Source organism: Sparus aurata, unplaced genomic scaffold (assembly GCF_900880675.1).
Source record: "Sparus aurata unplaced genomic scaffold, fSpaAur1.1, whole genome shotgun sequence".
In the NCBI taxonomy this organism is placed as follows: domain Eukaryota; kingdom Metazoa; phylum Chordata; class Actinopteri; order Spariformes; family Sparidae; genus Sparus; species Sparus aurata.
In genome coordinates, this window is record NW_022045109.1 from 141,651 (window position 1) to 167,167 (window position 25,517).

Below are 25,517 nucleotides of genomic sequence, written 5' to 3' on the forward strand. Positions count from 1 at the left end.
CAAACGTATACATCAACGAGCACCTGACCAAACACAACGCAGGCATCGCCAAACAAGCATTCTACCTGAAAAAACAGGAAAAATTCAACATACCTGGACTTCAAACTGCAAAATATTCATTAAACTAAATGGAACGCCAGAAGAGGCAAAAGTGCTGATGGTTAAAAGTATCAACGACCTGGACAAATACCAATGATCAACATGGGCTGGACTGGACTGTAAGGTAACAAACGAGTGACCGCGAGATCGAAAAGTGGCTGAAGGTATGTCGATTGCTGCTCAACGGCATATACCGATCCCCAGACTGACATACAGATTCTCGGAGTGGTATGCTGCTGTTATGCCGCTGTTATTCCACCGACACATGACGGTATGTGCCGCTTGAGATTGTTACGGCACTGAGAGACTGTTGGATGGGTACCGCTCCCTGATGAATATGCAAATATAATGCCACTGGGCTGGTTTGACAACAAGTACTGCCGTTAACGTATACTCTTTTTTTGTCTTTATTGACAATGCTAACTTAACACTTTACCGCAATGTTGTTGTTGGGATTGTAGGCATATAGACAGTTACAATCACACGTGGGACTCTTACGATATGATAGTAAAGTAATATGTCTAAATGTCCGCCTATAAACTACTGAAAGCTAATGAAAGCTAGCCTTAGCTAACATGGCTAATATTAGCCCAGCCACTGTAGCCAGTCTGACTAATCGACAGCAGAAACTTTGAGCCTGCCAACAAAACCAAGCTTAGTGACGGGTTGTCATTATTAGGAGTACACAACATTACATTACTTCATATAAAATCTACTTCACAAAACATTAACCATTGTCAGCACCATATGATGTCCTGCATCGACACAATGATCCTGCACATGAGCCTTTGGGCATCGATATACCAACTGATCCAGCGGTATAAGCCTTTAGGCATGGACATACCACTGATGAGCCAGAGGAATATGTTGTTTATATGATGCCAGTGGCCACCAACTGGGATGCAAATGTTGATTTGAAGATGCAGTTATAAATTGAATGTGTCACAAGTCACCATTAAATTTGTTTACTCATTTTGATCATTTCTTTAGGCTGAGACTTGATATTGATATGAGACTGTGTGCAAGGCACAAGCTAAACACATGTAGCTATATAATGCTTTCCATCTTTGTGGCAAGTAACATTTTTATGATGTAGTAAGTAGGGCTGTGGAAGAAGTTTAAATTGATCATGTGTAAGTAGTTTATAGGCGGACATTTAGACATAATACTTTACTATCATATCGTAAGAGTCCCACGTGTAATTACTGTCTATATGCCTACAATCCCAACAACATAACATACATACGTTTGTTTACTTGCGGTAAAGTGTTAAGTTATCATTGTCAATAAAGACAAAAAAAAGAGCATACGTTAAAGGCAGTACTTGTCGTCAAACCAGCCCAGTGGCAATATATTTGCATATTCATCAGGGAGTGGTACCCCTCCAACAGTCTCTCAGTGCCGTAACAATCTCAAGCAGCACATACCGTCATGTGTCGGTGGAATAACAGCGGCATAATAGCAGCATACCACTCTGAGAATCTGTATGTCAGTCTGGGGATCGGTATATGCCGTTGAGCAACAATCGACATACCTTCAGCCACTTTTCGATCTCGGCGCTACTGTAACAAACACATAAACATGATGCACACTGAAAGAGCTCACTCATTTAGTCCTGGAGACAACAGTAACACAGCACAGAGGATCAATGATCATGACAACCCTGAATCACAAACATTTCAATATACGGAACACAATTTATTGGATATGGAACATGACATAGACCCGGACAACTACCTCTTCAACACCATCAATAATAACTGCTGCTATTACACTGATGGACAATATAACCAAATCAATAAGGATGGAAAACTATCAATCATACACATTAATAGCAAGAGTCTGTATGCAAACTTTGCAAGTATCAAGGACTACGTGAATCAGACTGAACAGTCATTCAACATCGTTACAATATCTGAAACATGGATTAACGCAGAAAAAGGGCTGGACTTTGAATTGGAAGGTTTTGAGTTTGTGCATTTGGCTCGACAAAATAAAGGTGGAGGAGGAGTTGCAATATATGTGGACAGAAACATTATCTTCAAGGTGTTGGAAAGTATGTCAGTGGTTGTGGACAACATGCTTGAATGCATATCAAGTGAACTGTGCAAAGGAACAAATAAACCAGTAATCATTAGTTGTGTATATGTAGGACACCGGGCTCAAATATTGAGCTGTTCAAAGAATGGATGGAGGAAATGTTCACAAATAAGAGCCATAAAACAATTTTCATCTGTGGAGACTTCAATATTGATCTCCTTAAGAAAATAAATATAAAAAGTATAAGAACAAGTTAACTAATATTATAAGAATAGCTAGGAAAGAATACTATAACAAACTATTAGATAATAACAAGAATAACATTAAAGGTATATGGAACATACTGAACACTGTAATAAAAATATCTCTCAACAATTAAGTTATCCTAAGTATTTTATTATCAATAACACTGAAAAGCATGATATGAATGAAGTAGTTAAAAGCTTTAATACATTCTTTGTTACTGTTGGACCTGACCTAGCAGAACAAATCCCAGATCCAGTAACATCTGAGGAGCAGAGTGACAGTTTAATAGACCGGAATCTGAGCTCAATGTTCCTCACAGCAGTGGATGAGAAAGAAATTATAAATACTGTTACCAAATGTGCAAATAAGACATCTAAGGACTGGGATGATATTGATATGACTGTTGTGAAAAGAGTGATTGAGGGGATTTCAAAACCATTAACATACATCTGTAACCTATCATTTCAAACAGGTACATTTCAGGACAAAATGAAAATAGCAAAGGTCATTCCTCTGTACAAAACTGGGAACAAACACCAATTCACAAACTACAGACCTGTGTCATTACTATCTCAATTCTCTAAAATTCTAGAAAAACTTTTCAATAACCGACTGAACAGTTTCATAAACAAACACAGATTACTCACTGAAAGTCAGCATGGATTTAGATCCAACAGAGCAACATCACTGGCATTAATTGATTCAGTAGAGAAAATTACAAATTCAATAGACCAAAAAGAGTATACAGTTGGGATATTCATAGACCTAAAAAAAGCTTTTGACACAATAAACCTTGATATATTATTTAAGAAACTAGACCAGTCAGGGGAAAAGCATCAGAGTGGATCAAGAGCTGCTGAACAAAAAGGAAGCAGTTGGTGAAACTGGGTGATGCTTGTTCAGAGTGTTTGGACATTACCTGTGGCGTCCCTCAGGGGTCAGTGTTGGGCCCCAAACTCTTTATACTTTATATCAATGATATATGCAAGGTATCAAAAGTTTTCAATTTGGTTTTGTTTGTGGATGACACAAATATTTTTTGTTCTGGTAGTGATCTACAAAGTTTAACAGAAGTGATTAATACTGAATTGAATAAATTAAAAGCATGGTTGGACAAAAATAAACATCATAACCCTCATTAAACCTGAGCAAAACAAGAATAATACTTTTTGGCAATCACAGAACTAATGTACACCTAGAGATACAGTTAGATGGAGTTAGTATTGAAAGAGTAAATGAAATGAAATTTTTAGGGCTGATCATAGATGAGAAGATTAGTTGGAAATCACAAATTAAACATGTACAAACCAAAATGTCAAGATGCAGCGCAGTATCAAATAAAGCAAAACTTGCACTGGATCATAAATCACTACGTACTCTATATTATACATTAGTTCTGCCATACCTCATTTACTGTGTAGAAGTTTGGGGCAATAACTACATGACTACAACACATCCACTTCTAATTTTACAAAAGAAAGCAATACAGATCATTCATGGGGCAGGATACAGGGATCACACAAACTCACTGTTCTTACAGTCAAAACTAATAAAATTCAAAGATTTGGTGGATTTTCATACAGCACAAATACTATTCAAAGCTAAAAACAATCTGCTACCAGAAAATATTCAGACACTATTCACTGGAAGGGAAGGGGGTTATAATTTAAATTCAAAATACTGAAGGCACACACAACAGGAAATACTTTTTGTATTTCAATTTGTGGGGTTAAATTATGGAACAGTCTGGAGGGGACGCTCAGGGAATGTCCAAACATAAACCAGTTTAAAAAACATATAAGGAGATGATTTTTACAAGGTACAGAAATGAGGAGGGTGTATGATTATCACTGGGTGTATATTGTTTATTTATTTTGTTATTTATGTATCTTTGTGTTATCTTCAGTATGTGTGTGTATGTCATATGTATGTAAGTATGTATGTATGTATGTATATATGTGTGTATATATATATATGTGTGTGCGTGTGTAGGTCTGTGTGTATGTATCTTTTATATATGTATATACTGTACTCTGTGTCATCTTCAGTATGTGTGTGTATGTCATATGTATGTATGTGTATATATGTGTGTGTGCGTGTGTAGGTCTGTGTGTATGTATGTTTATATATGTATATACTGTACTCTGTGTCATCTTCAGTATGTGTGTGTATGTTATATATTATAATAATATAAAAAATAACATAATATTTTATTAGGATAAATAATTTTGTAATAGATGTATGTTTTGTCAGATATAGAACAAAGGTAATTGACAAATGGAAGTTATTATTATTGTTATTATTATTATATGATAGAAGGCAAAATATTTCAGTGGTATTATTTATTAAAAGAGGGTGGAATAAAATAAGTTTATACTTCTTCCCACTCCTTTTCAGATATGTAAACAGAATTTATAGTTTTCAGTTTATGTTTACTTTGTTATTTTCAATTTCTTATTTTATTTTTAATTTCTCTCTTTTTTTTTCTTTCTTTATGACTGTCCATTAGTGTATGATAATTTTGTTTTTTACATGTTCAAAATAAACTACCTAAACTAAACTACCTAACGTGGTCGGTGCAGGGGAAGGTTATGGTCCTCTTTCAGTGGCCGTAGCTCCGGTTAGCTCAGACAACACGGAAGGCAACATGTGGGATTTCTGCACATACTTTTATTCCACTGTAACTTACAGACCATACCAAGCCAGGTCACTACGGCACAAGTTATCACACGCATACATGCCTTGTCACACGTAGGCCGAGGATCCTACACCTATACATCACAATATAAAATAAAATAAAGGGTGGTCTTCACTCCGCTGGCAGCATTGCTACGCATGGTGGAGCAGAAGCACATCAACTCTTCTTCTAGGTACAGGTTACATTAACCCTCTGGGGTCTGGGGTATAATTGGCCGTTTTTGACTATTTTTGATTTTACCATTATATTTCACCTTAAAAACAATTTACCTTGCCTTGTTTGGTGTCATTATTTTCACCACAACCTCACATGTGTGACTGTACAGTTATTTTTTCATTTTGACATACTGTATTAACACAATGGACCTAAAATCACAAAAAAAACATAAAATCCGAGTAGGAAAAAGTTAGTTTTTTTACTGTGAAAACCACAAATATGCTCAACGAACCATTTTTATTACTTATAATGCAAATATAAATAGTTGTTTGCTAAATCTGTGCATAAGTTTTTGAAATTTACAAAGTTATATGTAACTATTTACATTTAAATGCAGGCAACGCCTCAGGCTCAGGTCTGCCTGAGCTCCTCCAGCTCAATGAAAAGCTGTACTGTCTGCTCCACATTCAGTAATCTTCTCATTGTTTTGACTCATTAAACAAAAAAACGACTCCACTACACACTAAACACACTACATAACACACTAACTACGCACTCCAAACACGCTAAATGTCACAAATCTCCCAACTCTCAAAACTCGCGATCTCTGTCGCTGCCTCTCTGACCGGCACTGCTGCTTTCACTTTTCCGCCCCGTCCCTTCCAAATCTTCCCCCCGCCCTCAGCAACCAAATCACGTGATTTGCCATGTAATTTTGTGATTGGCTGGTGTGGTGCCTTTTTCCACCAATAGGAACATGTTTTTTTTGCTTGCACTTCCTGCTTGCGGACATGTCCGTGAGGAAAGCCCGATCTCTTTTCCGTCTCTTCCTGCACCAAACGCGCAGCAAATGTGACAGCAACATTAGCGAAAAAGTGTGGCGTACATAATACATCGTAACTCCGGTTTTACTTGGCCTATCAACACGATTTAAAAACTGGCATATAGTTTGAAGGTTGCTCTAACATATAGAGTCAGAACAGAGACGCACAGAGGCTCCCTCTCGCTGCTACGTCATCTTAAATTAGTCACGTGATTTTGACGCGCCGGCGCGTCAATCGACCCCAGAGGGTTAACAAAAGGAGGCGCCACCTAGTGGCGCTACATTTAATAACTCTGACTGTTACAGCTTGTCACGGTTCAGGGTGCGTGTATACCGCTCGGTTCATAGGCACGCGCAACTTCTTTTTCTCATTTACTAACGAGGTGAAGCGTGTACACGTCAGAGCAGCAGGTGGCGGTACTGAGCTGGATGCCAACTGCCAGTAAACAAGAAGAAGAGCTACGAGTCGGCTGTGTTTCCAGCATCACGGCCGTGATGTCAGAAACTCCTGCGACTCAAGTCAGAGCAGGATAACGCAAACAGCCGGCTACGTTCTGAATGAGTAGCCGACGAGCGAGTGAAGTCTCTGGGTTAGACTAGCGTGAAAAGCACATACCTGTCATTGTACAACAGAAGCCATTCTTCCACTTCTGAAATAACATAATGTTACACAATGTTCTGCAGGCAGCCGAGGCTACTGTAGGTTTGGTGTATAGATGTAGCATAATAAAATGAAATTAGGTCAGCGATCTTTGCAAAATAAAATAATTCATATATAAATATTATATATAAATATTAAGTAGTATATTGTAAGTAGGCTATTAATATCTCTATTTGAGAACTTTATTCATTTACATTGTTCCTATTTGTTTTGTTTTATTTTATTTTAGTATCTCTTTTATTTTTCCAATCATATAATGTTTTATTGCATTGTGTTTTTTTTACTACGTGAGTGGTTAAGAGACAATGGGCTAGGACTGAGATTCCATGGTCATTAGGCAATACTGACTCAAGTGACTCAGGTGCACAACCTGGTTCAGTTAAGTGAGTGACTCATAATGACTCGAATCCTTAAAAGGAACCGTATTTACCAGCTCTACTCCAGGGCTACTGAAAGTTTCCTGACTTTAGCCTCTGTCTGTTAGCATGATACCATGACCTCAGACCTGTTAGCTTTAGCCTCCGTCTGTTAGCATGATACCATGACCTCAGACCTGTTAGCTTTAGCCTCTGTCTGTTAGCATGATACCATGACCTCAGACCTGTTAGCTTGAGCCTCCGTCTGTTAGCATGATACCATGACCTCAGACCTGATAGCTTTAGCCTCTGTCTGTTAGCATGATACCATGACCTCAGACCTGTTAGCTTTAGCCTCTGTCTGTTAGCATGATACCATGACCTCAGACCTGATAGCTTTAGCCTCCGTCTGTTAGCATGATACCATGACCTCAGACCTGATAGCTTTAGCCTCTGTCTGTTAGCATGATACCATGACCTCAGACCTGTTAGCTTTAGCCTCCGTCTGTTAGCATGATACCATGACCTCAGACCTGTTAGCTTTAGCCTCTGTCTGTTAGCATGATACCATGACCTCAGACCTGTTAGCTTGAGCCTCCGTCTGTTAGCATGATACCATGACCTCAGACCTGATAGCTTTAGCCTCTGTCTGTTTGCATGATACCATGACCTCAGACCTGTTGGCTTTAGCCTCTGTCTGTTAGCATGATACCATGACCTCAGACCTGTTAGCTTTAGCCTCCGTCTGTTAGCATGATACCATGACCTCAGACCTGATAGCTTTAGCCTCTGTCTGTTAGCATGATACCATGACCTCAGACCTGATAGCTTTAGCCTCTGTCTGTTTGCATGATACCATGACCTCAGACCTGTTGGCTTTAGCCTCTGTCTGTTAGTATGATACCATGACCTCAGACCTGATAGCTTTAGCCTCCGTCTGTTAGCATGATACCATGACCTCAGACCTGTTAGCTTTAGCCTCTGTCTGTTAGCATGATACCATGACCTCAGACCTGTTAGCTTTAGCCTCTGTCTGTTAGCATGATACCATGACCTCAGACCTGTTAGCTTTAGCCTCTGTCTGTTAGTATGATACCATGACCTCAGACCTGTTGGCTTTAGCCTCTGTCTGTTAGCATGATACCATGACCTCAGACCTGTTGGCTTTAGCCTCTGTCTGTTAGTATGATACCATGACCTCAGACCTGTTAGCTTTAGCCTCTGTCTGTTAGCATGATACCATGACCTCAGACCTGATAGCTTTAGCCTCTGTCTGTTAGCATGATACCATGACCTCAGACCTGTTAGCTTTAGCCTCTGTCTGTTAGCATGATACCATGACCTCAGACCTGATAGCTTTAGCCTCTGTCTGTTTGCATGATACCATGACCTCAGACCTGATAGCTTTAGCCTCACTCTGTTAGCATGATACCATGACCTCAGACCTGTTAGCTTTAGCCTCTGTCTGTTAGCATGATACCATGACCTCAGACCTGTTGGCTTTAGCCTCTGTCTGTTAGTATGATACCATGACCTCAGACCTGTTAGCTTTAGCCTCTGTCTGTTAGCATGATACCATGACCTCAGACCTGATAGCTTTAGCCTCTGTCTATTAGCATGATACCATGACCTCAAACCTGTTAGCTTTAGCCTCTGTCTGTTAGCATGATACCATGACCTCAGACCTGTTAGCTTTAGCCTCTGTCTATTTGCATGATACCATGACCTCAGACCTGATAGCTTTAGCCTCAGTCTGTTAGCATGATACCATAACCTCAGACCTGATAGCTTTAGCAGCTCCTATTAGCTCCTGTTAGCTCCTGTTAGCAGCTCCTATTAGGCTAATAGGAGCTGCTAACAGGAGCTAATAGGAGCAGCTAACAGGAGCAGCTAACTGGAGCTAGTATTAGCTCCTGTTAGCAGCTCCTATTAGCTCCTATTAGCTCCTGTTAGCAGCTCCTATTAGCTCCTGTTAGCTGCTCCTATTAGCTCCTGTTAGCAGCTCCTGTACACAGAATAAGTAAATCTGTCCAGACTGAAGCTGTGTGGTCGCTGTCACACCACAAACATCCACTGTGTGTGTGTGTTTGTGTTTCCGGTCTGTTGTAAGTCAGGTTGAGCTGAATGTGAAACTGTTTATCTGCCTTCCAGAACCACAGACAGTAAATATAGACACACACACACACACACACACATACTTCCTGCTGTACAACATAAAGTTCTGAATGAGTACTGACCTCATGGCCCCACCTGAAGTCCTCCTAAGAGACTTTCTGAACCAGCTCAGTTCTACAACCCCGACTGAGGAAGATAAAAGTGATCTGATGAAGCTCTGAAGGCGTCTGCGGGCCCAGTGACCCACAGAACCATAGCAGAAGTTCTGGATGCTGCTGCTGATGTGTTGAATGAACGTGGTACCGTCCAACAGCTCTACTGTCATGTGACACCAACATCCTGTGCCGGGCCATGGTTCTGATCACTGATGGGTTTGTTCAGAGCAGATATTTAACAACATGCAGACTGATGAGTGTGTTTCTCACACAGAATGCAGAACAGTTCTGTCATCGGACGCAGAGCTGGAGTCTGACTGGACCTCTCTGAGCCGGGTCAGAACATTTACACTGAGCCACCAGCAGGAGTCTGACTGGACCTCTCTGAGCCGGATCAGAACATGTACACTGAACCACCAGCTGGAGTCTGACTGGACCTCTCTGAGCCGGATCACAACACTTACACTGAACCGACAGCAGGAGTCTGACTGGACCTCTCTGAGCCGGATCAGAACATGTACACTGAACCACCAGCAGGAGTCTGACTGGTCCTCTCTGAGCCGGATCAGAACACGTACACTGAACCACCAGCTGGAGTCTGACTGGACCTCTCTGAGCCGGATCAGAACACGTACACTGAACCACCAGCTGGAGTCTGACTGGACTTCTCTGAGCCGGGTCAGAACATGTACACTGAACCACCAGCTGGAGTCTGACTGGACCTCTCTGAGACGGATCAGAACACTTACACTGAACCGACAGCAGGAGTCTGACTGGACCTCTCTGAGCCGGATCAGAACATGTACACTGAACCACCAGCAGGAGTCTGACTGGTCCTCTCTGAGCCGGATCAGAACACGTACACTGAACCACCAGCTGGAGTCTGACTGGACCTCTCTGAGCCGGATCAGAACACGTACACTGAACCACCAGCTGGAGTCTGACTGGACTTCTCTGAGCCGGGTCAGAACACGTACACTGAACCACCAGCTGGAGTCTGACTGGACCTCTCTGAGCCGGATCAGAACACGTACACTGAACCGACAGCTGGAGTCTGACTGGACCTCTCTGAGCCGGATCAGAACATTTACATTGAACCACCAGCAGGAGTCTGACTGGACCTCTCTGAGCCGGATCAGAACACGTACACTGAACCACCAGCAGGAGTCTGACTGGACCTCTCTGAGCCGGGTCAGAACACGTACACTGAACCACCAGCTGGAGTCTGACTGGACCTCTCTGAGCCGGATCAGAACATGTACACTGAACCACCAGCAGGAGTCTGACTGGACCTCTCTGAGCCGGGTCAGAACACGTACACTGAACCACCAGCAGGAGTCTGACTGGTCCTCTCTGAGCCGGGTCAGAACACGTACACTGAACCACCAGCTGGAGTCTGACTGGACCTCTCTGAGCCGGGTCAGAACATGTACACTGAACCACCAGCTGGAGTCTGACTGGACCTCTCTGAGCCGGGTCAGAACACGTACACTGAACCACCAGCAGGAGTCTGACTGGACCTCTCTGAGCCGGGTCAGAACATGTACACTGAACCGACAGCTGGAGTCTGACTGGACCTCTCTGAGCCGGATCAGAACATGTACACTGAACCACCAGCAGGAGTCTGACTGGACCTCTCTGAGCCGGGTCAGAACATGTACACTGAACCGACAGCTGGAGTCTGACTGGACCTCTCTGAGCCGGATCAGAACATGTACACTGAACCACCAGCAGGAGTCTGACTGGACCTCTCTGAGCCGGGTCAGAACATGTACACTGAACCACCAGCTGGAGTCTGACTGGACCTCTCTGAGCCAGGTCAGAACACGTACACTGAACCACCAGCAGGAGTCTGACTGGACCTCTCTGAGCCGGATCAGAACATGTACACTGAACCACCAGCAGGAGTCTGACTGGACCTCTCTGAGCCGGGTCAGAACATGTACACTGAACCACCAGCAGGAGTCTGACTGGACCTCTCTGAGCCGGGTCAGAACACGTACACTGAACCACCAGCAGGAGTCTGACTGGACCTCTCTGAGCCGGATCAGAACATGTACACTGAACCACCAGCTGGAGTCTGACTGGACCTCTCTGAGCCGGGTCAGAACATGTACACTGAACCACCAGCAGGAGTCTGACTGGACCTCTCTGAGCCGGGTCAGAACACGTACACTGAACCACCAGCAGGAGTCTGACTGGACCTCTCTGAGCCGGGTCAGAACATGTACACTGAACCACCAGCTGGAGTCTGACTGGACCTCTCTGAGCCGGGTCAGAACATGTACACTGAACCACCAGCTGGAGTCTGACTGGACCTCTCTGAGCCGGATCAGAACACGTACACTGAACCGACAGCTGGAGTCTGACTGGACCTCTCTGAGCCGGATCAGAACATTTACATTGAACCACCAGCAGGAGTCTGACTGGACCTCTCTGAGCCGAGTCAGAACATGTACACTGAACCACCAGCAGGAGTCTGACTGGACCTCTCTGAGCCGGGTCAGAACATGTACACTGAACCACCAGCTGGAGTCTGACTGGACCTCTCTGAGCCGGATCAGAACATGTACACTGAACCGACAGCTGGAGTCTGACTGGACCTCTCTGAGCCGGGTCAGAACATTTACATTGAACCACCAGCAGGAGTCTGACTGGACCTCTCTGAGCCGGATCAGAACATTTACATTGAACCACCAGCAGGAGTCTGACTGGACCTCTCTGAGCCGGATCAGAACATGTACACTGAACCACCAGCTGGAGTCTGACTGGACCTCTCTGAGCCGGGTCAGAACACGTACACTGAACCACCAGCAGGAGTCTGACTGGACCTCTCTGAGCCGGGTCAGAACATGTACACTGAACCGACAGCTCGAGTCTGACTGGACCTCTCTGAGCCGGATCAGAACACGTACACTGAACCACCAGCTGGAGTCTGACTGGACCTCTCTGAGCCGGGTCAGAACATGTACACTGAACCGACAGCTCGAGTCTGACTGGACCTCTCTGAGCCGGATCAGAACATGTACACTGAACCGACAGCTGGAGTCTGACTGGACCTCTCTGAGCCGGGTCAGAACATTTACATTGAACCACCAGCAGGAGTCTGACTGGACCTCTCTGAGCCGGATCAGAACATTTACATTGAACCACCAGCAGGAGTCTGACTGGACCTCTCTGAGCCGGATCAGAACATGTACACTGAACCACCAGCTGGAGTCTGACTGGACCTCTCTGAGCCGGGTCAGAACACTTACACTGAACCGACAGCTGGAGTCTGACTGGACCTCTCTGAGCCGGATCAGAACATGTACACTGAACCACCAGCTGGAGTCTGACTGGACCTCTCTGAGCTGGATCAGAACATGTACACTGAACCACCAGCTGGAGTCTGACTGGACCTCTCTGAGCCGGGTCAGAACATGTACACTGAACCACCAGCTGGAGTCTGACTGGACCTCTCTGAGCCGGGTCAGAACATGTACACTGAACCACCAGCTGGAGTCTGACTGGACCTCTCTGAGCCGGATCAGAACACGTACACTGAACCGACAGCTGGAGTCTGACTGGACCTCTCTGAGCCGGATCAGAACATTTACATTGAACCACCAGCAGGAGTCTGACTGGACCTCTCTGAGCCGGGTCAGAACATGTACACTGAACCACCAGCTGGAGTCTGACTGGACCTCTCTGAGCCGGGTCAGAACATGTACACTGAACCACCAGCTGGAGTCTGACTGGACCTCTCTGAGCCGGATCAGAACATTTACACTGAACCACCAGCAGGAGTCTGACTGGACCTCTCTGAGCCGGATCAGAACATGTACACTGAACCACCAGCAGGAGTCTGACTGGACCTCTCTGAGCCGGATCAGAACATTTACACTGAACCACCAGCTGGAGTCTGACTGGACCTCTCTGAGCCGGGTCAGAACATGTACACTGAACCACCAGCTGGAGTCTGACTGGACCTCTCTGAGCCGGATCAGAACATGTACACTGAACCACCAGCTGGAGTCTGACTGGACCTCTCTGAGCCGGATCAGAACATGTACACTGAACCACCAGCAGGAGTCTGACTGGACCTCTCTGAGCCGGGTCAGAACATGTACACTGAACCACCAGCAGGAGTCTGACTGGACCTCTCTGAGCTGGATCAGAACACGTACACTGAACCACCAGCTGGAGTCTGACTGGTCCTCTCTGAGCCGGATCAGAACACGTACACTGAACCACCAGCTGGAGTCTGACTGGACCTTTCTGAGCCGGGTCAGAACATGTACACTGAACCACCAGCTGGAGTCTGACTGGTCCTCTCTGAGCCGGATCAGAACACGTACACTGAACCACCAGCAGGAGTCTGACTGGACCTCTCTGAGCCGGGTCAGAACATGTACACTGAACCACCAGCTGGAGTCTGACTGGACCTCTCTGAGCTGGATCAGAACACGTACACTGAACCACCAGCTGGAGTCTGAGTGGTCCTCTCTGAGCCGGATCAGAACACGTACACTGAACCACCAGCTGGAGTCTGACTGGACCTCTCTGAGCCGGATCAGAACACGTACACTGAACCACCAGCTGGAGTCTGACTGGACTTCTCTGAGCCGGGTCAGAACATGTACACTGAACCACCAGCTGGAGTCTGACTGGACCTCTCTGAGCCGGGTCAGAACATGTACACTGAACCACCAGCTGGAGTCTGACTGGACCTCTCTGAGCCGGATCAGAACATGTACACTGAACCACCAGCTGGAGTCTGACTGGACCTCTCTGAGCCGGATCAGAACATGTACACTGAACCACCAGCAGGAGTCTGACTGGACCTCTCTGAGCCGGGTCAGAACATGTACACTGAACCACCAGCAGGAGTCTGACTGGACCTCTCTGAGCTGGATCAGAACACGTACACTGAACCACCAGCTGGAGTCTGACTGGACCTCTCTGAGCCGGGTCAGAACATGTACACTGAACCACCAGCTGGAGTCTGACTGGACCTCTCTGAGCCGGGTCAGAACATGTACACTGAACCACCAGCTGGAGTCTGACTGGACCTCTCTGAGCCGGATCAGAACATGTACACTGAACCACCAGCTGGAGTCTGACTGGACCTCTCTGAGCCGGATCAGAACATGTACACTGAACCACCAGCAGGAGTCTGACTGGACCTCTCTGAGCCGGGTCAGAACATGTACACTGAACCACCAGCAGGAGTCTGACTGGACCTCTCTGAGCTGGATCAGAACACGTACACTGAACCACCAGCTGGAGTCTGACTGGACCTCTCTGAGCCGGGTCAGAACATGTACACTGAACCACCAGCTGGAGTCTGACTGGACCTCTCTGAGCTGGATCAGAACACGTACACTGAACCACCAGCTGGAGTCTGAGTGGTCCTCTCTGAGCCGGATCAGAACACGTACACTGAACCACCAGCTGGAGTCTGACTGGACCTCTCTGAGCCGGATCAGAACACGTACACTGAACCACCAGCTGGAGTCTGACTGGACTTCTCTGAGCCGGGTCAGAACATGTACACTGAACCACCAGCTGGAGTCTGACTGGACCTCTCTGAGCCGGGTCAGAACATGTACACTGAACCACCAGCTGGAGTCTGACTGGACCTCTCTGAGCTGGATCAGAACACGTACACTGAACCACCAGCTGGAGTCTGAGTGGTCCTCTCTGAGCCGGATCAGAACACGTACACTGAACCACCAGCTGGAGTCTGACTGGACCTCTCTGAGCCGGATCAGAACACGTACACTGAACCACCAGCTGGAGTCTGACTGGACTTCTCTGAGCCGGGTCAGAACATGTACACTGAACCACCAGCTGGAGTCTGACTGGACCTCTCTGAGCTGGATCAGAACATTGAGTTCTGACAGACATGACCTCATGGTTCATGTCTCTGTAGAACCTGAAAACCAGTTAAATTTCTACATAGACTTTTTAATACATTCAGACAATGTTCTGTCTGTAAAAGTAACGACGGTAAAATTACTTTGTTACTTTATTACTTTGTTAGTTTATTACTTTATTACTTTGTTAATTTGTTAGTTTATTACTTTATTACTTTGTTACTTTGTTACTTTGTTAGTTTATTACTTTATTACTTTGTTAATTTGTTAGTTTATTACTTTATTACTTTGTTACTTTGTTAGTTTATTACTTTGTTAATTTGTTAGTTTATTACTTTATTACTTTGTTACTTTATTACGGTACTTTGTTACTTTGTGACTTTATTACTTTATTACTGTGCTGCTCTCACTTTGTTACTTTGTTACTTTATTACTTTGTTAATTTGTTAGTTTATTACTTTATTACTTTGTTACTTTATTACGGTACTTTGTTACTTTGTGACTTTGTTGCTTTATTACTGTGCTGCTCTCACTTTGTTACTTTGTTACTTTATTACTTTATTACTTTATTACTGTGCTGCTCTCACTTTGTTACTTTGTTACTTTATTACTTTATTACTTTATTACTGTGCTGCTCTCACTTTGTTACTTTGTTACTTTATTACTTTGTTACTTTGTTACTTTATTACTTTGTTACTTTATTACTTCATTACTTTGTTACTTTGTTTCTTTGTTACTTTATTACTTTATTACTTTATTACTTTATTACTGTGCTGCTCTCACTTTGTTACTTTGTTACTTTATTACTTTGTTACTTTATTACGGTACTTTGTTACTTTATTACTTTATTACGGTACTTTGTTACTTTGTTAGTTTATCCCTGAACAAAGAGGAAAGAGAGAAGGTGACAGTTCACAAAGAGAAATGACTCAGTGACAGTTTACAGGTCAGTACTTTAAAATCTGATCAATTCAACATCATCTTGTAATAAACATGAACGATCCATCTGTCAGTGAGGTGCTGTTCTTCTTTACAGGTGACTGCTGCACAGGTAGCTGAAGGTGAAGTCTCCTCACTCCGCCACAAAGTGGAAGACATTGGTCTGAATAAAAGAAGGTTCTGAGTGGTGTGAGTGACGGCGGCCCACTGTGAGCATCATTAAACTACTGCAGGTGTCTCAGACTGTAAATGTGTTGGATGTGTTTTAATGAAAGAGTCCAGAGACAAGAACACAGACTGGATCTGATCTGAGCTGCCACTCTAAGATTATCACTCTGTCCACTCTGAAATGTTCTGGCCACTGAGCTGTACCACGACAGTCAGCTGATAAACTGTGGAAGCAGACAGAACCAGCACCTGAAGAGAGCTGCAGTGGTTCCGGTCCACACTGACAGAGGACGTGAAGACAGAGTGGACCACATGAAGCAGGTTCTGGAGACATCAGGGCGACATGGACAGCATGTGGTGGTTCTGGAGCAGCCACGACCTTGAGGACTTGCTCCACCATCTGGAGCTCTGGATCCTGGACCAGCCCGGGCCGCTCTGCCGGGTCCATCATGATGAACCTTCAGGAGAATTTAAAGAACAGATCCTGTGTCCTCACTCTGCAGACGCTCTTCTTGTCTTCACAACTCTGTCAGGTAGCTCAACAAAAGCCCTCGTGTCTTTGTGCTGCTCAGAACAAGAAGAAGAAGAAGAAGAAGGAGAAGAAGAAGGTATCCACATGCTGAAATATTCGACCCCAGGTTTGTCTCGAGTCTTAAATATTGGCTAACACTATGAACTGTGAACGTGACGCTGTGGAAGACTGGTGGCAGATAAACTTCACCTTCCTTAAACACCTCAATCATAGAAACTAAGTGTTTAGTTTAAACGTTGTGAGTCCGGCTCGTCTCTCCCTCACATTCTTCTGGATCCTTGTGAGTAAATCACAGTTAGTTGAACTGAATGTTATCTGTCTGCTGATGCTCAAACATGGTCTTCTTTGTCCAGTGGAGACATCGACAGGTGAGTCCACAGGTTAGATCACACAGATGTTCACACCTCTGACTCAGACTCTGTGTTTTCAGAAGCTTCACTGGAATCAACCCGGACAGACCAAAGGTCCAAAGCTGGCCGGGCCAAGATCATCTCTGAGAGGACGGGGAGAGTTGTTCTGAAGGAGTCCATCTCTGTGGGTCCACTCCTCTTCAGAACCTCATGGACTCTGAGTGGAAGTCGTTACAGGTCAGTAAAGCTCTGAACAGGCAGCAGCTCTTATAATTACATGTTGGGTGTCACTTAAGATTTGTTCTGGTTAAATATTATTAATAAATTGCATTGTGGCATTGTGTGTGTGTGTGTGTGTGTGTGTGGGCTGAGAGGAGAAGATTTTTTGGTGTCCACTGAAATGTCCAGTTTTGAAAGTGACTTCTGTAGCAGCATCAGTTCAGGCTCGGTCCAGTTTATTTTGTACCCTGAGATCCAACAGATCCAACAGACCTAACAAGTGGTGCAGATGTCAGCGGGTCTGTCATCAAAAATCTCCACTTTGTGTCCCCGACCACCCATCGTGATACTTGAACAGATTGATTTATTCTCACAGTCTCTGCATGGGGCGCCAACACAATAATAAACAAAGTGTTGAGAGTGGGTCGGCCTGCTTTGTTCCACATCCTACAGTAAAGCAGATCATCTCTGACCAGTAGTTTTTACTGTAGATTAAGGCTGAAAGAAGTTTTACTATATTGTGAAATACTGGTCCCAATCCAGATTCTTTCAGTGAGTAAATAAGATAACTCCGGTTGACATGAGGATAATTATACGGCATAACAACTTCATATGTGCAGAGACTGTGAGAATAAAGTGACATGTTGTCCAGTAGATGGCGCTGCTACATTCTGGATAGTGTTTAGCTCCATGACAAGGTTTTACACCCAAATTAGCACCTAAACCCTTAAAACAGGCGATGGACTGTGTTCCTGCTGCCGTTTGTCTGTTGGTAGAAACTCTGATGCAGCTTTGTGTTCACGTCCAAGCAGTTTTCTTAAAGGAACTTAGGGCAGGATCAAGAAATAAGACTCAATAGCTAACACTGGCCAAATGGTTACTAAAGTTCACATTTCACCAGCCACGGTGAATAACAAGCTAGCGATAACCATTGCTTTGTGATAGAAGCTAATGTGACTGCTAACAATGTTATGGTGTTTGACAAGCATTTGGCTTGTGGCTGCAGCTAATTTCTGACTGTGGTAATTACCAACATAGCTAATATTTATAACATTGGATAAAGCTTGCTAACAAGCTGACATTAGTGTGCAGTCATTATCATATAACAGCAATAGTATGATTCAATATCTCAAGCCACGTGTTATGTGCCAGTGCCAGTGAGATAATTTGTGAAATCATTTCCATTATAAGACAATATAAATGGTATGAATAGCACTGCGCCATAACAAAGTAAACACAAGGAAAACACAAATGTCAATATGTCATAACTGGTATTATACTAAGTTGAATCAGAATAAAAATAACATCAAATAAAATCAAAACATCACTTTGAGGATTACTAAAGTTATTCTTATTAGTATTGTTCTCAATGTTTTTTGTTTCAGGATTTGGAATTGACTCTGGAAGGAGTGGCACACATGGAGATGTACTGCCTGGATGAGGGTACGCTGCGTCTGGTTAGGATGACGTGGAACAACATCTTTGCTCTGGAGGACAGCCAAGATGTGGGCAGCGATAACCGAGAGTTTCGGTTTGTTACCTACCGGTAATTTACGATCTGGCAGGATGGGCATCAGAGAAGAGGGAACTGTAGGCCGATACCGAGCTGCTGTGTTCTTCGTATCTGGTTAAACTTCCCTGACCCCTTTGCAAACTACACAGGTTACAAAGAAGCTCCATTTAGGGTGCCTGACTGATATTTTCTCCTGTTTTGTGTCCCTGTGACCACACCACCAAAAAAAACAACATTTCTTAGCCAAAGATTCCACTTTCATCCAAAAATAAAAACTATTTATGTACATTTTATATTTATTGTCAAAGTTTACAGTATTTTTCAAATTTGCACTTATGTAGTAAGTTTTATTTTGTATTTTTTTTACATGTTTATGATAAAATAAATGTGTGGTAAACAAGACGGTCTTGTCTTCTCTCTTTTCTTGCTCACGTCTCTGGATCATGTAGCTGAGGCCTTTATGGAGAGAAGAGAACAGTAGCATTAGAACACATACCAATGCTCCATAATCAAATCTGGTAATTATTATTTTATATTATAACATTTTACAATGTTTTGTCTATATTCTGAAAAGATTGAAATTCCTAATGGCCAAAACTTAGAAAGTGAAAACATACTAACCCCTCAGACACTGGTTCAATTGGTGATAATCGATGAGAAGAGTTTAGCAGCTATTCGCTTGCTGGGTGTTAATGCTCTCATCTCCTTACTTTCCAGAGTAGCAGCTTCAGGGGTCTGCTTCTTCTGATAGCTGGAAAACAGCAATATTTTAAAAAGTTAGAGTCTCAGTCAGCAAGCTGGCTGTGACTTTACTACCTTGGTGTCTTTTCTCTTTGGTCAGAACAACTATGGCCATGCAATGTTTGCCTGTAACAATAATAATATCAAAATACATGCCTCAGTCAATACTATTGTTTGTTCACTTTTACAAACAATTTCTCCTGCTTTACTTACAACGTAATGTATAATGTCTGGAGCAATCTTGTGTGTATGGTACAACACAAGAAAAATAAAGGCTAAAAGCTCTATTGATGAGTGGAGACCACTCTTTTAGCCCACCCACCCCAAAGGACTCAACCACACAGACGTGCTTCACAAGCAAGATCGTACTAATAATAACAATAATAATAATAACTTTATCAGACCTGTAGACACGCACAATATCAATTATTATATAGCACCACCTGAGCTCGTTTACATTGTGCACTTCACGGTTAGCTCTAAACTGCCTTTTATTCAGCTACATCACAACAGTATCATCAACTCGTCAACACAATAGCCCCCAACCCATAGCCTGTAAATACCGTTACTGTACACCCCAAATACTGTATTTACCAGGGACAGGAACGAGACGGGAGCCGGTGCTGTGTGTATGATATGGCCTTATCCCCTACACTCACGAAGCAGCCGGGAAGCCGGCTCGCTGTGTGTAGCTAGCGGCTAATATGACTACACAGACCCAAACAAACTGTTAGCCTGTTGCTACAGCCAGCTGCTAACGTCACCTCCCGGATAAAAGTTGGGCTTTCGGTCCCATATATAAAAGGGCATATTTCTAACTATTCGGTTTCAGACTGAAGGACCGTGGAAAATGCGCAGTCTGTAACTTCTCAGTGTTACAAGTGTAACGGGTTGTGTCTTTGCGTGGTGCAGGAAGGACAGCACGGCCACACAGGATCTGGTTTCAGTCTGGTTCCCTTTTACTGGTACAAAAATCAGCAACACACAGTCGTTATCCACAATGTTATGCAACTGCAAACATTCAGATCTCCAGCTCGGGAGTATTTTCCTCTACACTTACAAAAGACTCATATAAAATACAATTCAGTATTATTACAGTCTTTTTCCATACTCTTCAGTATAAACAAATGTGTGATCGTATAGTGGTAATAATATGTATGACTGTCATCTGACTCTTACTGAGTGAGCACCTAAACAATGAGAGCTTTTCTCTTTCACTTTACAATAAAGACCTCTAAAACATTTTAAATACACATTTTGTCCATAGACAATTAACAGAACCCCTTTTTTTTTTCTTCTGTTGCTCTATATAATGCAACAAGTTTTTGTTGACACAGCCTACCTAATACAAAAACCTAACATCAAGATAATATAAAAATCACATTTAACAAAGCCTACCTGGTACAAAAATCAGCAACATACAGTCGTTATCCACAATATTATGCAACTGCAAACATTCAGATCTGTGTAATGAAAAGTAGAAAAATTACTATCCGGGGTAGTAACAACGAAATGTTGCACGGGGAGCAAGCTAGCAAGTGCATGGCTAGCTAATTAGCGTTAGTGCCACATACAAACTACTCGTTGATAAAGTTACTATTTCAGCACAGAAACGTCTGTTACTTTCAGTATACATGCTAGTAATCCTTACAGTGAAAATACATGCTACTCACGGTTTCAAAAACCATTAGAACATTAAACACAGAAACATTGATTGCAGCATTGCGCACATGTACCCACCTCCAGCTCGGGAGTATTTTCCTCTACTGAGGCACGTACTGCACGGCACGTAATTAGGAATCTGACTGTGTAGTTGCGTTATTAACCCACCAGGTGGCTCCAAAACTATGGTATACATGTTTATAAGACAAACATGTCTATTTTGTAGAAATTCATAACAGGTTATTTCTAACTCTGTTACACAAGCAGTGGACTAAGTTACACCAGAGACGTTATACTATGGTTATATGTTAGCCGCTAGCCACGTTGCACGTTAGCGGCTAGCGCTACGTTAGCCGCTAACGCTACGTTAGAAGCTGACGCTACTTTGCACTTTAGCTCACTCCGAGTGCTCGGTGATCTGATAAGATTTTCAAATCAAGCTCTAAAATGACCTGTGATGTATTCTTACCTGGTTACAAGGAAATTAGCCATGTCAGCATCCGTTTTCAGTCCCAGTTCAAGCTGAAGCTGCCTCCATGAGTCGAAGGCATATCCAATGTTTATTCGCGTGCCAGCCCGGCTTTAGTCATAACTTCTTTTAGACTCACGACTTGCCAGCAAGTTGCCGCTGATAAAAACCTTCGTTTTCTTCTTCGTATTACTTTTTAGAGGACTTTGTGTGGTGGTGGGTCGTTTTCCGGCCGTGGCAGAGTCTATAACAACACAAACAGTATTTCCGGTCCACCGCACGCTTCTCTTCTTCCGGTCTCCAAGCCGTCGAGGACGCGCATTCAGCGTCATTTAACGTCACGTCCGCAGGGCTGCGCGGGAAATTCAGACCCCGAATTGCATTAAATAATGCAGCACACAGCCTGTTCAAGGGCTCATTCTTTTTGGTTTTGAACGCTTCATCACCCCTTAGCATTAAAATACTTAAAATGAATGTTTATTTTTTCACAAATCCTGCCCTAAGTTCCTTTAAAAGGAAATGATGACACTTTTATGGACACATGGTGCTCTAATGGATTACCTGCCTAAGGATCTAAGTGAAATTATCCAGAGGGGAATCAGTGGCTGAGAACAGACTGAGCAGACCGGTGATGAGAAATATTCCTTAATAGGTTTTGTTTTGTTGTGTGTGTGTGGTTTTTTTATTTTTTTATTTTTATTTTCTTATTTGTTTATCTTGTTTTATTCCTTTCTTTTATTTACACTTTATTGCTATTTTGCTTATTTATTTTCTCCCCTAGCTCTGACCGCTACTTAATGATGTATTCTTATATTCATTGTTGATATGTAAATTCAAAAATAAAATAAAATCTGATTTAAAAAAAAAGTGTTTTTGTCTGCATGTGGGTTTTGTTCTTCTTTTATGGCCTGTAGAGGTTTAGGGTTTACTCCACTAGAGGGCAGCATCACCCTGTGAGTCTGAGAACTTTAACATCTGAATGAATATGTTAAATATATACAGCTGTCTGTTTGTCCCTGTGGACCGTCGGTTGAGTCCTTCAGCTCTCACACAGATGGACACAGCGAGCTTCAGTGAAGAAGACGTCAGACTTTCAACACTTTGTTCTGACTAAGGACCTGCAGTGTGTTTTATCTTCAGTGATTTCATTAAAACAATCCTCATGTTTTATTTAAATGTATCCCAACAGACAGAACTGAGTCCTGCTGCAGGACGTCCTCTGCAGACGACCGTCAGGATCAATGTGATGATTAAAAGTGTTTCTGACGTCTTCAGTTAAACATTTTGTCTCTCAGTGTTTAATGCTTCACTTTTCATTCTGTCCTTCATGACGTCTCTGCTGAGGACATTTAATCTTCTGGCTCCTCCACACATACAGCTGCTGCTGCTGCGTTGCTCTCTACACACCCACCAGACTCCATTCATAAAAACACTGATTTAACACTGTTCACTGAAACTGCACAGAACCAGAGTGCAGCCTGTTGTGTCTCTGACAGACTGTTGGACCGGACCGGACATCGTCATGTTGTGACTCTGACTGTTGGACCGGACGTCATCATGTTGTGACTCTGACAGACTGTTGGACCGGACCGGACATCGTCATGTTGTGACTCTGACTGTTGGACCGGACATCATCATGTTGTGACTCTGACAGACTGTTGGACCGGACCGGACGTCATCATGTTGTGACTCTGACAGACTGTTGGACCGGACCGGACATCGTCATGTTGTGACTCTGACTGTTGGACCAGACGTCATCATGTTGTGACTCTGACAGACTGTTGGACCGGACATCATCATGTTGTGACTCTGACAGACTGTTGGACCGGACCGGACGTCATCATGTTGTGACTCTGACAGACTGTTGGACCGGACCGGACATCATCATGTTGTGTCTCTGACTGTTGGACCGGACCGGACATCATCATGTTGTGACTCTGACAGACTGTTGGACCGGACATCATCATGTTGTGTCTCTGACAGACTGTTGGACCGGACCGGACATCATCATGTTGTGTCTCTGACTGTTGGACCGGACCGGACATCATCATGTTGTGTCTCTGACAGACTGTTGGACTGGACCGGACGTCATCAATTTGTGTCTCTGACTGTTGGACCGGACCGGACATCATCATGTTGTGACTCTGACAGACTGTTGGACCGGACCGGACGTCATCATGTTGTGACTCTGACAGACTGTTGGACCGGACCGGACATCATCATGTTGTGTCTCTGACTGTTGGACCAGACCGGACATCATCATGTTGTGACTCTGACAGACTGTTGGACCGGACATCATCATGTTGTGTCTCTGACAGACTGTTGGACCGGACCGGACATCATCATGTTGTGTCTCTGACAGACTGTTGGACCGGACCGGACATCATCATGTTGTGTCTCTGACAGACTGTTGGACCGGACCGGACATCATCATGTTGTGTCTCTGACAGACTGTTGGACTGGACCGGACGTCATCAATTTGTGTCTCTGACTGTTGGACCGGACCGGACATCGTCATGTTGTGTCTCTGACAGATTGTTGGACCGGACATCATCATGTTGTGTCTCTGACAGACTGTTGGACCGGTCCGGACATCATCATGTTGTGTCTCTGACAGACTGTTGGACCGGACCGGACATCATTATGCTGTGTCTCTGACAGACTGTTGGACCGGACATCATCGTGTTGTGTCTCTGACAGAGTGTTGGACAGGACCGGACATCATCATGTTGTGTCTCTGACAGACTGTTGGACCGGACCGGACATCATTATGCTGTGTCTCTGACAGACTGTTGGACCGGACATCATCGTGTTGTGTCTCTGACAGAGTGTTGGACAGGACCGGACATCATCATGTTGTGTGACGGTCCTGCTGCTCCGACTGGAACCAGCTCTTTGGACCAGAGTTCAGTCTGAGCCCAGATGGTTTATAGACGTGAGTTAATCTGCGAGGAGACGTTGCTGTAAACCATGTTTGTATCACAGCTTCATGTAGAGACACGCTGACACTTCCTGTCTGTGATCATGTGATCAATGAATCCACAGAGTCACAGACTTTATTTGTTTATTGATCAGAAAACTTCAGCAGAAACACAGAAACCAACAATCACCATCAACCAGCCCCAAATGATTCCAGCAGGTTATATCTGACTGAGACAGCACAGCTAGTGAGCTACAGGCCGGGACAGGAAGCATGGCCAGACTAGACCTGGTCCAGGACTGTCACAGTCCTCACAGTCCAACAGGGACGAGGACAGAGACAGGACAGTCCTGGATCAGGTGTAGACCGGATCAGGATCAGAGGACACATCATCAGAGAAGCAGGTGTTCAGCCGCTCCAGCAGGGGGCAGCACTGACAGCACATGAAGCTGCTTCAGGACCAGGGTCAGGGTCAGGATCAGGACCTGGACCAGGACCAGGACCAGGACCAGGATCAGGACCAGGACCTGGATCATGACCTGGACCAGGATCAGTTACTAGGGACAAGTATCCTTCCTGGATTCAAGAAAAGAAGAGACGATACGATCAACCTCAGATACATTAAAACAGGTACGAACTGGTTTAAGGTGTGTGAACTGGTCTGAGGTGTGAACTGGTCTGAGGTGTGGGTACTGGTCTGAGGTGTGGGTACTGGTCTGAGGTGTGGGTGCTGGTCTGAGGTGTGGGTACTGGTCTGAGGTGGGTGCTGGTCTGAGGTGTGGGTACTGGTCTGA

At 44.1% G+C, this 25,517-nt stretch overlaps 1 protein-coding gene and 1 long non-coding RNA gene across 2 annotated transcripts in view; both read right to left on the bottom strand.

The window, feature by feature from the left end:
• Positions 1 to 19,300: 19,300 nt before the first annotated feature.
• Positions 19,301 to 22,091, bottom strand: LOC115577689 (uncharacterized). Its single transcript, XR_003983244.1, has 3 exons — positions 21,804 to 22,091; positions 19,553 to 19,682; positions 19,301 to 19,387 (listed from the first exon to the last, which is right to left on the bottom strand). It is a non-coding gene; the product is annotated as an uncharacterized LOC115577689 (long non-coding RNA).
• A 2,759-nt stretch (positions 22,092 to 24,850) lies between these two features.
• LOC115577687 (HLA class II histocompatibility antigen, DRB1-4 beta chain-like) overlaps positions 24,851 to 25,517 on the bottom strand; it is a 6,246-nt gene continuing 5,579 nt past the window's right edge. The window contains exon 6 of the mRNA XM_030410595.1: positions 24,851 to 25,299. Within this exon, the coding sequence (XP_030266455.1) occupies positions 25,274 to 25,299 (26 nt within the window). The 3' untranslated portion in view covers positions 24,851 to 25,273. The remainder of the gene's footprint in view (positions 25,300 to 25,517) is intronic.